This window comes from Vigna angularis, chromosome 6, assembly GCF_016808095.1.
Source record: "Vigna angularis cultivar LongXiaoDou No.4 chromosome 6, ASM1680809v1, whole genome shotgun sequence".
Taxonomy (NCBI): Eukaryota; Viridiplantae; Streptophyta; class Magnoliopsida; order Fabales; family Fabaceae; genus Vigna; species Vigna angularis.
The window spans coordinates 34,281,222-34,295,522 of NC_068975.1; the positions used below are offsets into that span (position 1 = coordinate 34,281,222).

At 33.6% G+C, this 14,301-nt stretch overlaps 2 protein-coding genes and 1 long non-coding RNA gene across 7 annotated transcripts; 2 read left to right on the forward strand and 1 right to left on the reverse strand.

Moving 5' to 3' along the window:
• The first annotated feature begins 703 nt into the window (after window positions 1–703).
• LOC108342580 (uncharacterized) lies at window positions 704–5,277 on the forward strand. Of its 3 annotated transcripts, XM_052879700.1 has the most exons (8): window positions 704–879; window positions 1,159–1,266; window positions 2,382–2,792; window positions 3,050–3,126; window positions 3,487–3,523; window positions 3,763–3,967; window positions 4,540–4,870; window positions 4,962–5,277. In XM_052879700.1, the coding sequence occupies exons 3-8, from the start codon at window positions 2,459–2,461 to the stop codon at window positions 5,082–5,084; spliced, it is 1,107 nt and encodes a 368-aa protein (XP_052735660.1). In that variant the 5' UTR covers window positions 704–879; window positions 1,159–1,266; window positions 2,382–2,458; the 3' UTR covers window positions 5,085–5,277. The 3 variants fall into 3 exon arrangements, with proteins under 3 accessions (XP_052735660.1, XP_052735661.1, XP_017435859.1); XM_052879701.1 differs by lacking the exon at window positions 704–879 and having other exon boundaries at window positions 897–1,266; window positions 1,459–2,792; XM_017580370.2 differs by lacking the exon at window positions 704–879 and having other exon boundaries at window positions 897–1,266.
• Window positions 5,278–6,108: 831 nt separating this feature from the next.
• LOC128197586 (uncharacterized) lies at window positions 6,109–9,498 on the forward strand. Its single transcript, XR_008250180.1, has 3 exons — window positions 6,109–6,382; window positions 9,008–9,263; window positions 9,397–9,498. It is a non-coding gene; the product is annotated as an uncharacterized LOC128197586 (long non-coding RNA).
• Window positions 7,067–11,214, reverse strand: LOC108343572 (uncharacterized). Of its 3 annotated transcripts, none has more exons than XR_001833508.2 (5): window positions 10,861–11,212; window positions 9,344–10,520; window positions 8,250–9,242; window positions 8,060–8,161; window positions 7,067–7,642 (listed from the first exon to the last, which is right to left on the reverse strand). XR_001833508.2 is itself a non-coding variant. In XM_017581932.2 (4 exons), exons 2-4 carry the CDS (start codon window positions 10,385–10,387, stop codon window positions 7,631–7,633), a joined length of 2,049 nt encoding a protein of 682 aa, XP_017437421.1. In that variant the 5' UTR covers window positions 10,388–10,520; window positions 10,861–11,214; the 3' UTR covers window positions 7,067–7,630. The 3 variants fall into 3 exon arrangements, 1 of the variants encoding a protein (XP_017437421.1); XR_001833509.2 differs by lacking the exon at window positions 10,861–11,212 and adding an exon at window positions 10,639–10,827; XM_017581932.2 differs by lacking the exon at window positions 8,060–8,161 and having other exon boundaries at window positions 10,861–11,214.
• Between the last annotated feature and the right edge of the window lie 3,087 nt (window positions 11,215–14,301).

Consider the following 14,301-nt stretch of genomic DNA (forward strand, 5'->3'; position numbering starts at 1 on the left):
ATTGTCAAACAATTGTTAACGAATCCTATTTCTCTCCCTTCTATAATTCATCCTTCTTACTACAATAGGTTAAAAAGCGAAGTGATATGACGTGGATAAATCATATAATTGGTTACCAAGTTACGTAAAGAAAGGTATATTTTGACCGATAATGCGTGTATATATAGGAATAATTTTCTTCATTATTGGATGAGTTGATATAATAATCTCTCATGTTCCCTCTCCGTGCATGGAAGTCTAAAAGTTGTAGAGTCAAGATTCTAGTCATAGCTCATGCACTGATATTAAATTGTCGAATGTGCATCAATGATATTATATTGCAATCATCAGCTGTGGTTGAAAGTGCTACAAAACACTAAATTTTACACGTCCTTGTTTATGCACATTTCCCATCAAAATTTTCTGTTTTATAATCCACGCATCCCCAAAGCACTGCATTATTTTGGCTGTTCAATTGCTAATTCCTTGCCAAAAGTCGGACGTCATAGTTACACATACATTGGAAGGGGCCTGTGGAAACATGTGTTATATTTGAAGAAAAATAAAACAGTGGTTCTGAAATAAGGGAAAAGTCTAAGTTTAGGTGAGAAAAAAATTGAAATATGTTGGTGAAGATTGGGCCCCACGATACTTGCACGAATATTGATGTTATAGCTATCATGGTGAATGTTTGACAAAATATTTCACCTAGCTAACAAAGCAAGGTCTTTAGCACAGGTCAAACAATTAAGATAATCACGAGCCAGAAGAGAGAAGGGTGGTAGATTGTAACAACTGTCAAGGAAAAGAGTCTGAAGCAGAGAGAGATAGAGAGAAGGTGGTAGTTGTCACATGATTTCCAACAGTTCAAAAGGGACCAGCCGCGTCTGCATCCATTATGTAGGTTTATTGCAATTTAAAGGGAACAAGTAGTCTGTCTGAATTTTGTTATTCTCAATATTTCCACATTTTTCCTTTCCAAACCAATTAGTCTTTCTTTCTACCATCTTCAATTTGTTCAGTCTTAATTAATTATGTTGTTGAATCAATGATTTACCACAAAGACATCCCTAGCAAAAACCAGGCATCAATTTTCATTTCCTATCCCTTTCTTTCACACCCTACACCCATATGATTCAGGACTAATCCACTTCAATCCCTTCATGAATTATTCCTTAGTCTATCTGGGCGATGGAGCTTTCTGGAGATGACTGATTTCAAGATATGTTTGGATATGCATCATCTTCTTCTTAGACTTGGGAGAGAAAGACATCGTCTTCTTAGATGGTTAGTATTACAATTTAGGGGAGAAAATTTGGATAAACACCTAAAGATTATGCAGTTTGCTATGCTTTTTGGTTATTTTTGTTTCTTTATCCTGTTAGTAGTGATTTAATCTATAAATTCTTCCCATCTCCCTTTAAGGATATTCTTAGGACCATGGATGTTCCTTAATTTCTTTTTCTTTTCTTGCCATAGCTCTTCTTGTCCTCCACTCGCTGCAGGTTGTTGAAGATTTCATAATCACTTGCCAACTTCTGCCCCAAAGATAATTTTTCGTTTTCTTTTCTTATAGAGCTTTTTATCTAATCATGCAACATGCGTTTTGTGTATGATGAGTGCGACTGTACTTTGAAAATCTCTGATTTACTCATCATTTTGTGTGATCATATATCTTGCTGTTATATACAAGGGTTGTGTGTTATGGACACCTTGTTCTTATCCAGACTGTCCATTTCACAAAAAGCACATACATAGTTGACAACTAAGAACTTGCTTTGGTTTATGAACTTGCTATTTTTCAAATCATCTGAACTTGGTGTTATCAGTGGTTAAATGAAAATCATTGAGTTTATTGACTTAAAAAGTTAAATGATACGTAAACGAATTCGTATTCCCACACAATTTTCATCTGTCTTGTTGTTCGGATTTCTTCTTCAAGCCTTAAATTAATTTCTAACCCCTTTCTACACGAGTCTTGAGTATTCCATAACTTGGTAAATTTTTTATTTTCATATAAAGGGCACTTACAAGATAAAATTCTTTAAATATGTTCATCTAAACCTGGCATTCATTAGATTTTCTTTCTCACCTAAGTTTGGTTGCATTATTTACTAGAGTCCTGATTTTCGAACCACTTCGATTTAATCAACAGTACATACACATGCATGTAATATTTGTCTGTAATGGGGATCCATTCAGTATAATAAATGTTTTTTGCCATAAATTTGTCACTTTAGTTACTTTACCATCAATTCATAGCATTTCCGTGCAGTTACTTGAACAGATTTAAAGCATAGTAATTGTTGTTGAGAAATTACAGCCTGTCCTCACAGGCTCACACATTCTTGTTCACGTTACTTTAATATGCTGCACATTAAAATATTTCCTGTTTGTTTCAGACCTGAAATTCCAACTTTGTAAAGAACGAGAAAAGTCGATTGGTTGGACGCAAAAACCCGTGCAACAACAAGTAAACATGTCAGAAGGACATGAGATTCATAACAATGAGGAAAGTTCATCTGGATGTTCCCAGAAGTGCTCTTCATTTGACTTGAATGCAGAAGCTTGCAGTGACGATAACACTAATGGTAATACAGAAGATGGGTATGAGCTCACAACAAACGAGAATAATGTTGAGAAAGTCAACGACGAGGGAACTTCAGGAAATGGAAGTAGCATTTCAAGAGAAGGAAATGCCAGAAGAGGAACTGTGAGACAATATGTTAGATCCAAGATGCCTCGGCTTCGGTGGACTCCTGAACTTCATCATTCATTTGTGCATGTTGTTGAAAGACTTGGTGGTCAAGAGAGTAAGTACTTGTTACTTTCTGTATCTTCCAAAGCATCACTGCGCATATATATATATATATATATATATATATATATATATATATATATATATATATATATATATATATATATATATATATATATATATATATATATATATATATATATATATATATATATATTTATCCGACGAGTTCTACGAATTGTTTTGTGAAATGAAGCCTCTCTTATGAAAGAGTTAACACGTTTCATTGAACTCTGCATTTACTTGGTGCAGGAGCAACACCCAAGTTGGTGCTTCAGCTAATGAATGTGCAAGGACTCAGCATTGCTCACGTCAAGAGCCACTTGCAGGTAGCCCAAATTCAAGTTTCAGATAAATGCTCTTTTGAATTATCTTTTCTCTTAAAGTGCGTTTTTACAAGTAATAAATGCGCAGGCTGATAAACTCGCTCGTCAAAATTTGTTCATTTCAGTTGATTTAGCGAGTATTTGAAAATGTTCTTCAAGCCTATTTTATCATATCATGACAGTTCTTTATTGAACTATTTTTCTTTAGTAGGGTTTATTTAGATGAACTAAAAATCATCGTGAGTTAAACTATGGGCTACTTTCGTAAGATTCTTTCAAAACAAAGTTACTAAATTAAATGTTTGTTTATTCAAAAGCATCTGTTGTTGATGCATATATAATCAATATTCAACTTTTTTTCAGATGTATCGAAGCAAGAAACTTGACGAGGCTGGGCAAGGTACTACTATACTATACTAATTCCTTGTAATTTGTAATGGTAATGAGTTCTAACTTGCTATTTAGTTTTGCTAAACTTAAACTAAACAAGGGATATCGACGGAAGGGGTTTTTCCAATAACGAATACTGAATTAACGAAAATGATGTAGCTAGTAAGGATTTAGGGTTAGGGTTTCTTTGTGTTAGTGAAAAACACATTACCTTGAACATTTTACAATTCAGTTATGTTTACTTTGCAGTACTAAGTCAAACGTATAAGTGGAATCAAAACCAAAAGTTACGTAGGTCTGTGATACTGCATGAGTCCATGAATCCTCAACAACATCTTAAGATGGGGAATGGTGGAATCATTCTGGCAACTCAATTCAACAATTGTCATTTTCCAAGTCTCGTGGACACACCCTTTCCCTTGTCACCATCCCATACAAACGACACTGATTCAAGGTAACAGAACAAACTTTTAAATAACTTCTTCATTTGCATCATCGGATTTGTTCAAGACAAAAGGGTTATATTATATATCTACATTATAAAATATTTTTCGTTTTTTCGTTCGATTATAATTTATGTACAAGCTGTTAGTTTTTATAATTAAATACAATTTAATAACAATGTTGTATTTACCCTTTTCTCACCAATTCTTGTAAATTACGTCTTAAAATTAATACTCTTTCCCTACAAATTTTGCTATTTTAAAATTTAATTTTTATTATTATCTTTAGTTTAACTCTTCACTTCTATTAATTAATATTCTCTCTTTATAAACTATTATTAGTTTATATTGTTACGGTTATTTTAGTAAAAAATATATGATAATAGTTAAATATTTATTAATTTATTTGCACTAACTTTAAATTTAAGATGGGGGACCCTTTCAAAAAGTTACTACAAAAAAAACGTGGTCAGATAATTGCAATTCATGTTCAAGTTCTTGGTCTTGTTGCTTTCACGATTTTACAAAACAGAAAATTTAACAAAATTATTTTATAGTAACCCTTGTCTGCAATTCTCTCTAGGCAGCAGCAATGGTACATCAATCATCAAACTTTTAGAAAATCAATAGCTTCTGGCCATATTCAGGCAAAGGATACAACTACGAGACCAAGCAAATTGCTTGAAGAGAAAAGCTGGCTTCCGTTAGAAATTATAAGCAATCATCAATCCAAGTTCCAGAAGTTACCTGCCACTGTAGCTCCAAAAAATTATGGATCACAAGCAGTTCAGCTAGCTGAATGGAGCTTCGTGAACAAAACAAGCGTCACAGAATATTTATCGAACAAATCCAATGAACCTCGCAACTATTCCAACAGTTTAAAGCTACAATTTGATCCACCATTTCGGATTAAGGTAAATTAATTAACAAGGTTTTAACAAGAATAAGAACATTGTGCACTTTGTTTCTTCAACATAACGCGAAATTATTTGATTTGTTATGCAGAAAGACGAACAAGAATTACCTAATTTGCAACTGGGTTTGAGTTACACAATTGCAAGCGATGGTGACAAGATGGATCATTATAAAGAAACCCAAGAAATCAGCACCAAGCTTTCACTTTCTTAATGTTAATAACCCAGATAGCCTAGCTAGCTAATTATATAAATAGAGAGACCATATATTAAAAAAAGAATAGATTCACAAGATCGACCAATGTCTGTACAAGACATGGGCGACATGTTAGTGCTTTTTAATTTGAATCTACATAGCATCTGCTTGTGAAAGGAATTGTTTCAGGATTGACCATGAGTTAGAATTATCCATTTTTGTGTGCAAATGATTGCTTAGAGTGTGAAGCTGCATCAAAAAAGGATGGAACAAACAGTAAGAATATGATGGTTTAACTTTTTATCTTTAAAAATAAATTATTTAAATCTTTTATGTTTTTATAATGCTTTAAAATGTTAATTTCACTATAATTTAATTCCATTAACAAATTAACCCTCTCCATTCTATTTCTTATCTTTTTCCAAATTGACTTTATGAAACTAATATTCTATTTCCTTTTATTTGGGATTGTTGAGAATTTAAATCTAAGTTTTAAGGTGTACACAGGTAAAAAAAAGTTGAATAATTAATATATATATATATATATATATATATATATATATATATATATATATATAAAACAAAAACTGATACATTTCTTATTTTAAAATTTTGAATTAAAAATAATATTTTTTTAATATTTTACTCAATTTTTTCATTGTTGTTAAATTTTCCTTAAATCTCCTCATAAGGAGCCATTAAATTTCAAACTACAACTTTTAAAGGTGGCTCTTTTGGATAAGCAGGTGGAGAACAGCATGAGGCCGGAATGTCTTGGGCTGGCAGAAATAGTAAACTTCATCATCTTCACTACCATACTCATTATCTCTCATGTCTACATCTTAAGTTCTCAACCATATCACATTTCACATTAATTACCTGGCGCAGAATTACTCAATTTTAATTTTTGTTCTCTTACCAGAATCACTCATATCACATTTCACATTACCACATGTGGACTCAATTCTTTCTTCTTCTTTTTTAATCAATTCTTATCATCCTGTTTTTTGGACCAACCACGTGTGACAAATGTAGGGTAGATGTTTCACTTTGAGCATATTCATTACTATTATTAATATGTAGCATTCCAAGATGCCTGTCCCCAATTCAAATTCAAATCCATCCTCAACAACCTATTCTTCACGGCTTCACTATTCTCAAAAATCATTGAGCTATCTGGAAGAACTTCTCAAGTTCATTTGCAGAGAAGGAGCTGGAGCTTGAAATTTTGAATAGAGGTCAAATTTTAATGAGGAAATATCAGAACTTTTTTCCCCTGTTTGGAAAAAGTTAGACTCCACTGCAATTGATCAAAGGTTTTACTTTCTTACTTTCATGATAGATTTGGTGACAGTGAATTAGACTTTAACTGCTAAGGGCATGATTAAATTGTTATATTCAAAGTTGGATTTAGGGCACATCCACAAAAATGTTTAAATGAGATTACAATTAGATTAAATTAAATCTTGAAATTTGATTGACCATATAAACGACACTATAACACCATATATACTAACGTGGCGGAAATTCTTACTTTGCCATATGTATGCAACAGTAACAACACAAGCATCTGTGACTACTTGCAATGGAAAGTGACCCAGTCCTATTGAACCAAGTGGATTGATTAGACGTATGCCAAAACCTTTGTTCAATGTTAAAATACGGTTGGTGTAATTGTTCAAGAATAATTGGATATCAGGGGTAGCTTTTTTAGATTCTTTAATAAAATAAAATAAAAAGTATTTAAAAAATTTAACAGAGATCACTCTTGCGTGTTCGTACATCATTTTACAAGATACCTTGTTTTTACTCTGTCCCTTCTCATGTAATTTCGGAATGTCCGTGTATGTCAGGTTACTACTGAACATCAATCCAAAACTGTAAGGACAAACATTAGGATAGTGATAGATAAAAAAGACACTGACTCATCCATCTTTCGAATGATTATGCTTCCGAAGTAACTCTAATCAATAAATATATGTGGCAGTGAAAACCTGAACTATGTTAAACGGTTCAAATTTCATAGTATCTATATAGTTCACAATTTACATGAATACATCAATGTTGCAATTGATTAAAATATCTTTGTCCTGTTGCCGTGCCAGATTGGCAAACAGCATTACATAAGAAATAATCCAAACAAAAAGGAAAGTCTGAAATTTATCTCAATCCAGAATTCTTCTGATGTACATACTTGTCCTCAAAGTACTGAGGAATACGAAACTAAAATATTTGAAGGATTCTTTTCTATGAGTATTAAGAAAGATCACTAGATCATGGATAATAGTAATCACTTGTGCCAGTTAACATAAAAAATAAATGCTGATACCATGAGGATCATTTCCTCGGATCCAGCGGAAAAAAGTTGCAAAGACTACCAACATGAAGAAAGACAGACACACAGTAGTAGCCGATATACACTTCTGTTGGGCAGGTTAGGAAATCTTGATTCCACCGAAAGCGCCACTAATGCAGAAGAGGCTTTACTTTTATTGATCACAAAAAATGACTTTGATTTCTCTCTAATCAATACAGTATCACCAAAATCAACAGGGTGCAGGACTTCAAGCCAACAGCTGGAAATAAAATTCAATAGAAAGGAAAAATAAATAAATAATAAAGACAGGATAACTTATAGAAAGCAAAAAAGAGAACTGATGTTTGGGTCTTCAGCATTGTGTTTACATTGTTTCTAGTCCTGTAAATGAAACCTACACCAGTTCTTGACTTTAGTAATTTATATTTGGTTCAACCAAGAACTAAACATAATCTTTCAAAAATTGATGCGAATGTACTCTTTTTGAGGGATTGATGTAAATATAAAGAGTGAAATTAAAAGGTTGACGTGATCAATTGACCTAAAGAAGTTCGAAGGTCTAAACTGATGTAAATCCACCCTTTTGGGATGAAAACATTGGCCTAGGTGAAAATATAAAACACCCCAAATGTTTTACTAACGCTGTAATGCCATACATAAGATGATAACATCATACCACAGGCATAGCTGAAAAATCAAGGCGCCTAGAGCTTGAACTATAACATGATAATGAGTTTCATGTCAAAGTTTAGTGCTTAGATTTATGCGTCGGAAGTTCCTGCAGAGAAAGTTAAATGTGAACTTTTCATCTTTGCGCTGCCAGAGTCGAGGTACACAAATTTGGTCAAAGTGATTTACAAGGTTACCTGAGAATAGCGTACATGATCGTGATGCAAATTTGAAGTTTTCACTATTGTTTCCCACTTGAGATTACTAGATGTTGCATTAGAATCATCCCTCTTAGCTTGGGATTGAGTACCTTGACTCGAGTGCAGGAAAGAATTCTTCACAGAAACTAAAGGCAGGGCACGCCAAAGCCAGGACTCGGAAGGTGATTTTGGTAATGGTGGGGGAAGAGGAGACACGACAGAATCAGAACTATGCTTTCCTGAATCATTAACTAAAACAATTTGCTGGCCATTGATCTTTGAATCTTCAACTAATGTCCCTTGCCAAAGTGGCAAGGACTCGGGTTCTTGGTTAATATTTTCATCAGTTGTCAATCCTTCAGTTTTTCCTTCTTTGGGTGTAAGATTCAAAATTCTATACAAACTCGGTGGAATGGAATCTAAAGAGTTTAACACTTCGGTATCAAACGTGACCTTTTCTTCCACAGCATCTTGTACTTGTTTTATATCTCCAGAAGATCCTATGGAGGAATTACTTTCTTTCCCCCTTCTTCTCTCTAAGTCTGCAACCATGGTATCTACCCTCCGTTTGTTATCCAAAGAACTTACATTTGAAGATGGTAAATTCGCTGTGCTGACTATATCTATGTACAATGTCTTTTCAAGTGTGAGACTACCTGAATAGGAAGTTTTTTTGTTTCCTAGGGACTGCACATCTTGAACATTTCCAAGCACACCGCTGTGGAATTTAACCTTGCCAAACTTGTAATTTTCAGCTTCCCTAGAATCACCAAGCAACTTGACGCCACGAAAGGGAGATTGAGGTCTTCGAGAGGGAGATATACCAGTAGCAGCTGCTCTTGAGCGACGGAAGGGAGAGAGTCTACCTGGAAGTAATTCACCAGAATAGGTAAATCTATTTGATTCACTAGCCAATTTCTTTTTACCCTCTTGCTTGTCAGGTGACGGTGCCCTGGAGCTTGATTTGTTCCTGTGAATTGCATCCCAAGCCTGCAGAAAATATTCATGATTGTAAGTAAATATGTCAAAAAAAACCACTTGAGCTTGCTTATTCAGGGTTGAAGGGTGAAAAATTGGTCCATTTTTCTCACCTTCTTTACAGCTGGAATTGGGCTAAAAGATCTAATATGAGAAGTTTTGTTAGGTTTCACAACCTCACTGGCTGGAGGCAAGGAAACCTGGTTTTTCATTTTCATGGCAGCCACAGGATTCATTAAGCACAATGAATTCCTGATATGTAATTGAGGTAACAACCCACAGCCTTTAACTGCAATATTAGAAGAGTTGTCATATTCGTTACCATCACCTTCGTCTTCACTTTCTTCCTCTTGATCTTGGCCAGTGTATGGTATAATAGCAGTGCTGTGCTTATTAGACAATTGCTTCTTTTCCTCGCGAATCAATTTGCTAATATCTCTAGGTTGTTGTTCTACTAGTACAGATTGCTTTTTTGAAGAATATTGAGAAGGCTGTAGAGTCATAGCCTTTGCAGCAGGCAAGAATCGGCTCATCATGAAGTCTATAGTTTGTTGATCTGTGGAAAAGGTTCCAGACTTGTTTGCGCCCATACTCTCTAACCCGCTTACACCACTCACACTACAGTTCATAGAGAATGATTCTGTATGCGACAGTGTTTCAAGAGCATCTGAAAAGGCATCATTGTCATCATCCTCATCGTACTTCACATTGGACCTTCTGTTCTCAACTATTTTCTCTGTCTTCTCTGTTTTTCTCTCTTTCTCAGTGTCTACTTTTGCCACACTGACGTTGAACGACTTGGACTTATTTGAGGACTTGAATTTATTCGCAGCTTTATTTTCCCTTTCCGACGGTTGTTTGGTAGCATTGTTTGAATTTCCTGGAGGAAGCCTTGGGCTTGGAGTGATTGAAGTGGCCTTGGGAGGATGAGGCTCAGATCCACCATTGCCCTTGCGTCTTCCAGGGATATGCTCCCAATTGAAAGGAACTGCAACTGGTTTTGTTACCTGATCCAAGGTCGTGTCTGATTTGTGGTATGGAAGACTGTGACGTTTCTCTAGAATCTTTTTCCTTGCTTCCGTCAAGGACGGTGATGTGGCAGAAGCACGTCTCACAGACATGAGAGGGGCATTAATATTCAATTTCCTTTCAGCCATTTTGTTCCAGAATTGAACAACAGTTCAGACCCTCTCGATCACAAGTTCACGATTCAGGACGAATATCATACACTAATCTTCAACAGCAGACCAAAACGATTAGATAATAAACCCTTCTAGCAATCATGAAAACCTGAAAACAAGTCACAGATACCGATTGTGATCAGTTTAGAATAAGTATACACACTTCAACTCAACAGGACTTCAAATGAGAAAAGAGAACCGTCACACACACACACACACACGATTACAGGAAAATTCAGATGGAAGACAAGAGATCACGAAAAGGCCCATTTTGTCTCCTCTATGATCCAAACAGTTAATAATTGCAGAAACAATAGTATCATAATGAATGAATTTAACGGCGCAAGAACAGCGGGAAGTTCCTTTATCCGTCAAATTTAATGACCCTAATAATAGTACTGAAAAGAGAAAATAATTAAGTTAAAGTGACAACAAACTAAAGAAGAAACCTCTTCAACAAGATAGTGGATATGGTGACAGAAGCAACCAAAAAAAGGAAGTAGTGGTTTCCCTTCAGCACTACTCGGCAAGTAGGATAAGGTTTTGTGAAGATGGCGATGCAGAAAGTGAGAAAATAGTGAAAGGGGGAAGGAGTGAGAATGAGGAGGTGAGAAAGATGAAAGGCAATAATAATGGTTGGTTGCAAAATTGTGGAAATGGTGAAATGAGTAGGACGTAAGAGAAATCAGAGAAGATTGAAGGTGATAGATAGAGACACGAGCTTTTAGTATTTCTTCTATTGCTTTTGTTTCATAGTATTTCATCAGTTAACGGTGTGTCTGTGTCTGACCCGTGAAACATTAGCGAAAATAGTGGATAGTTATTGACTCAACTCCCAAATGACTTGGTAATACCCATCGATTGCTTCAATATCTGTAGAATCCTCGTATCTGTATATGGCTTTTTTACTTTAATCGAAGTGACTAATTTCACAGTGCACATTTTGCCATGGCAATGGGAAAGTTTAAATGAAAAGTGATGGGTCACGGATGCATGGCGAAGAACAGTTAGCAGTAAGAAGAAAGAGTGGTAACTCTAATAAAGTAGGTTGTGGACCGACCATATTTAAAGTAGACAACTCCTCTCTGAGTGTCTGAGTCCACGTTCCTTTTAATCATTATATCAGTTTCAATCATTTCGTTTTTCGCCCTAACAACATCTTCCTCTTCCCCATCACAACCCAAGCACCGATCAAATGAGTACTGTAACTAAGTTCTTTCCCTATTAAAACTCAAAAACATAAAGCCACAACCTAGTTTTATCTTATTCATTTTTTAACTTTCTCTGTGCTAGTAACTGAATGTAAAATATTTTCATGAATTGCAGGTGTCAGACTTTGATATCAATTTGAGGCTGAAACAGTGAATGGTTGTAGTGTAAGAAAAATTTAATGCAATGAAATGTTGAAGTAAATTGATGTGTAATTATGTGAACACATTTATCAATTATCATAGTGCTGAGAAATCTTAAATTAACCAAAGTAATATATTGTTCTCTCTTCAGTGGAAACGCATTGGTTGGGGTTGATCTTACAATCACATGACGGCCATTGAAAGGTTAGGCCATTTTCTGTTTTCTTAAAGGGTAGGATAGTAAATATAAAATTAAAATCAATGGTTTTTTTCATTGCAATCAAATTGTTTCTCTAAAAAAATGTAAAAAAAAAATATATAATGTATTCTTTGGTCTTTGATGGTTTTTCCTGTGTTGATTTTGTTTTTCAATATACCCCGGTTTTAGTACGATATGAAAGAATTGATAAGTTAATCTCATGAAAATCCTGCATAAACTACCAGCAGAATTGTTGATTGAATCTGTGGTTTTAGTACAAGATGAAAGAATGAGTTGCGGGGTATAGTATGAGAAAGTAACACGTTGACTTATAGTAACGTAAAGTCGATGGAATATTTACACCCCGAAATTCCAGAATGGGGTGTAAGTAGCAGAGTGTGTGAAATTAAATCCCTCACATTGACTATAGTAGAGGCATTTATTATAAAGAAAAAGAAAAGAGTGGTGAGAGTCCTTAGATCACGGGACACAGATTGGGTTGTAACATGAATATGTTAGAAAAAGGGTTCTTGCGTCCCACGAAGATGGGGTCATTTTAGGGTTTCTGTCTGCCATTCTTGACTTAGCACGTGCCTCACGCCTCTCTTTCTTCTTTAATCCAACCACTTTCCCCTTTTTAATCAAAATAAGGCAGTCAAGAAAACGATTGACTCACCCATGTGCAGTCCACCACACATGCCAAACATTTTAAATTCTACAATGCACACATTCTGGAATTTAAATCCAATTATGTCCCTAATTACCGCTTAATTACCTTCTTATTCTACATTTCCTTCAATTCCGCTATTTCAAATACTGTTCACTGCAATATGTCCCTGTCAATTTTAAACCTCACGTTTAAAGCACGTATATTAATCTCCAATTCTTAATTAAATTTACTTATTTGTTTTATATTGAAGTTATTTTAAAAATGGTATTAAATAATAACATGTGGTTTAAATTTCGGTTGAAGTAAGAGTTCGCATTTATATTGATTGTCCATAGATATTACTTCTCATGAACAGAATTTCGTAAGAAAAAAAAGTTGAATTTTGTCAAATATATTAATGACAACTTTAATTCTGTTAAGTATATTTATGACACTATTTAAACATGTCAAATTTCCGTTGGGCGAGTTGCAAAATACATTAACTACAATATCTAACCATTCAATTTTTGTTGGCTGTCTTTCATTAATAAGTTGACAATTAGTACAATCGTAACTTACGGCTAAGACTTTTAATAAGATGCGAAATTTTGAGTTTAATTTTTCGTTATTCTAAACTTATGTAGCAAGATGCCGATAATGCCCTGACAATTACAGACTAATTTAGCAACCATAGAAAGAATTATCCATTCAGAAGAAATAAGAAATTAAGCTCCCTCAAATATCAAATCAATGTTGGCTGAAAATTATTAAATATTTTTATATATTTTATTAATAATTTTATTTTTCTTTATTATACGATGGTAAGCCAACCACCACGTGAGATGTAAAAGGGGCAGATGAAAGAGGTAGCACAAAAGGAGTTTTCTGTACTCTTACGTGATAGAGCAAATAGTCTTCTTTAAAAATCAAAATAAAACCCATGCAGCATCAATGGTAATCCCATAAATCATATAATATAGTATAATTTTTTTTGGGTTAATTTGATTATTATTTTTGTTTCAGGTTTTGAACAAAAATAATTAGAATTTATTCATTTACTATATTTATTTTAAAAAATAAATAAATCAATTTAAGATCTTCTTTCATTTTAAGATTTGTTTGTGTAAATCACTTCTTAGGTATAATTTAATTAAACTTTGTGTGTTTTACACCTTTAATAATCAAGATTAAGATTTTCTTTTACACCTTTAATAATCAAGATTAAGATTTTCTTTTACTTATATTCCTTTGTTTATTTTCAATCTTCCTTTTTTTATTATGAAAATTATTTTTGAATTTATGATGAATAATTTATATTGTGATCTCATATTTTTTTTTAATGTTTTAGCATTTTAAAATTTAATTTAGACATAAATGCTAAAAGGACAGGTTTAAAGAAATAACTAGTAAACAAAAATAAGGATTCAGATAAAATAAAAACAATAATGGCATGAGATGATTGAATTTCTTTTTATTAATTGCTCAATCAAATTAAGTTTAAAATTAAAAGTAAGACATATAATTGAAAGGATTAACTATTAAAAATAAAAATAAATTTTCAATATATAATTTAATGTATGTGATTCAAAGTGGATGACTCTTAAAACTATTGTTTCAACAAAAATATTTTGTAGAAAATACTCTGAATCACAAATAGCTATTAAAACATATTTTCACCAAAGGCTGGAAA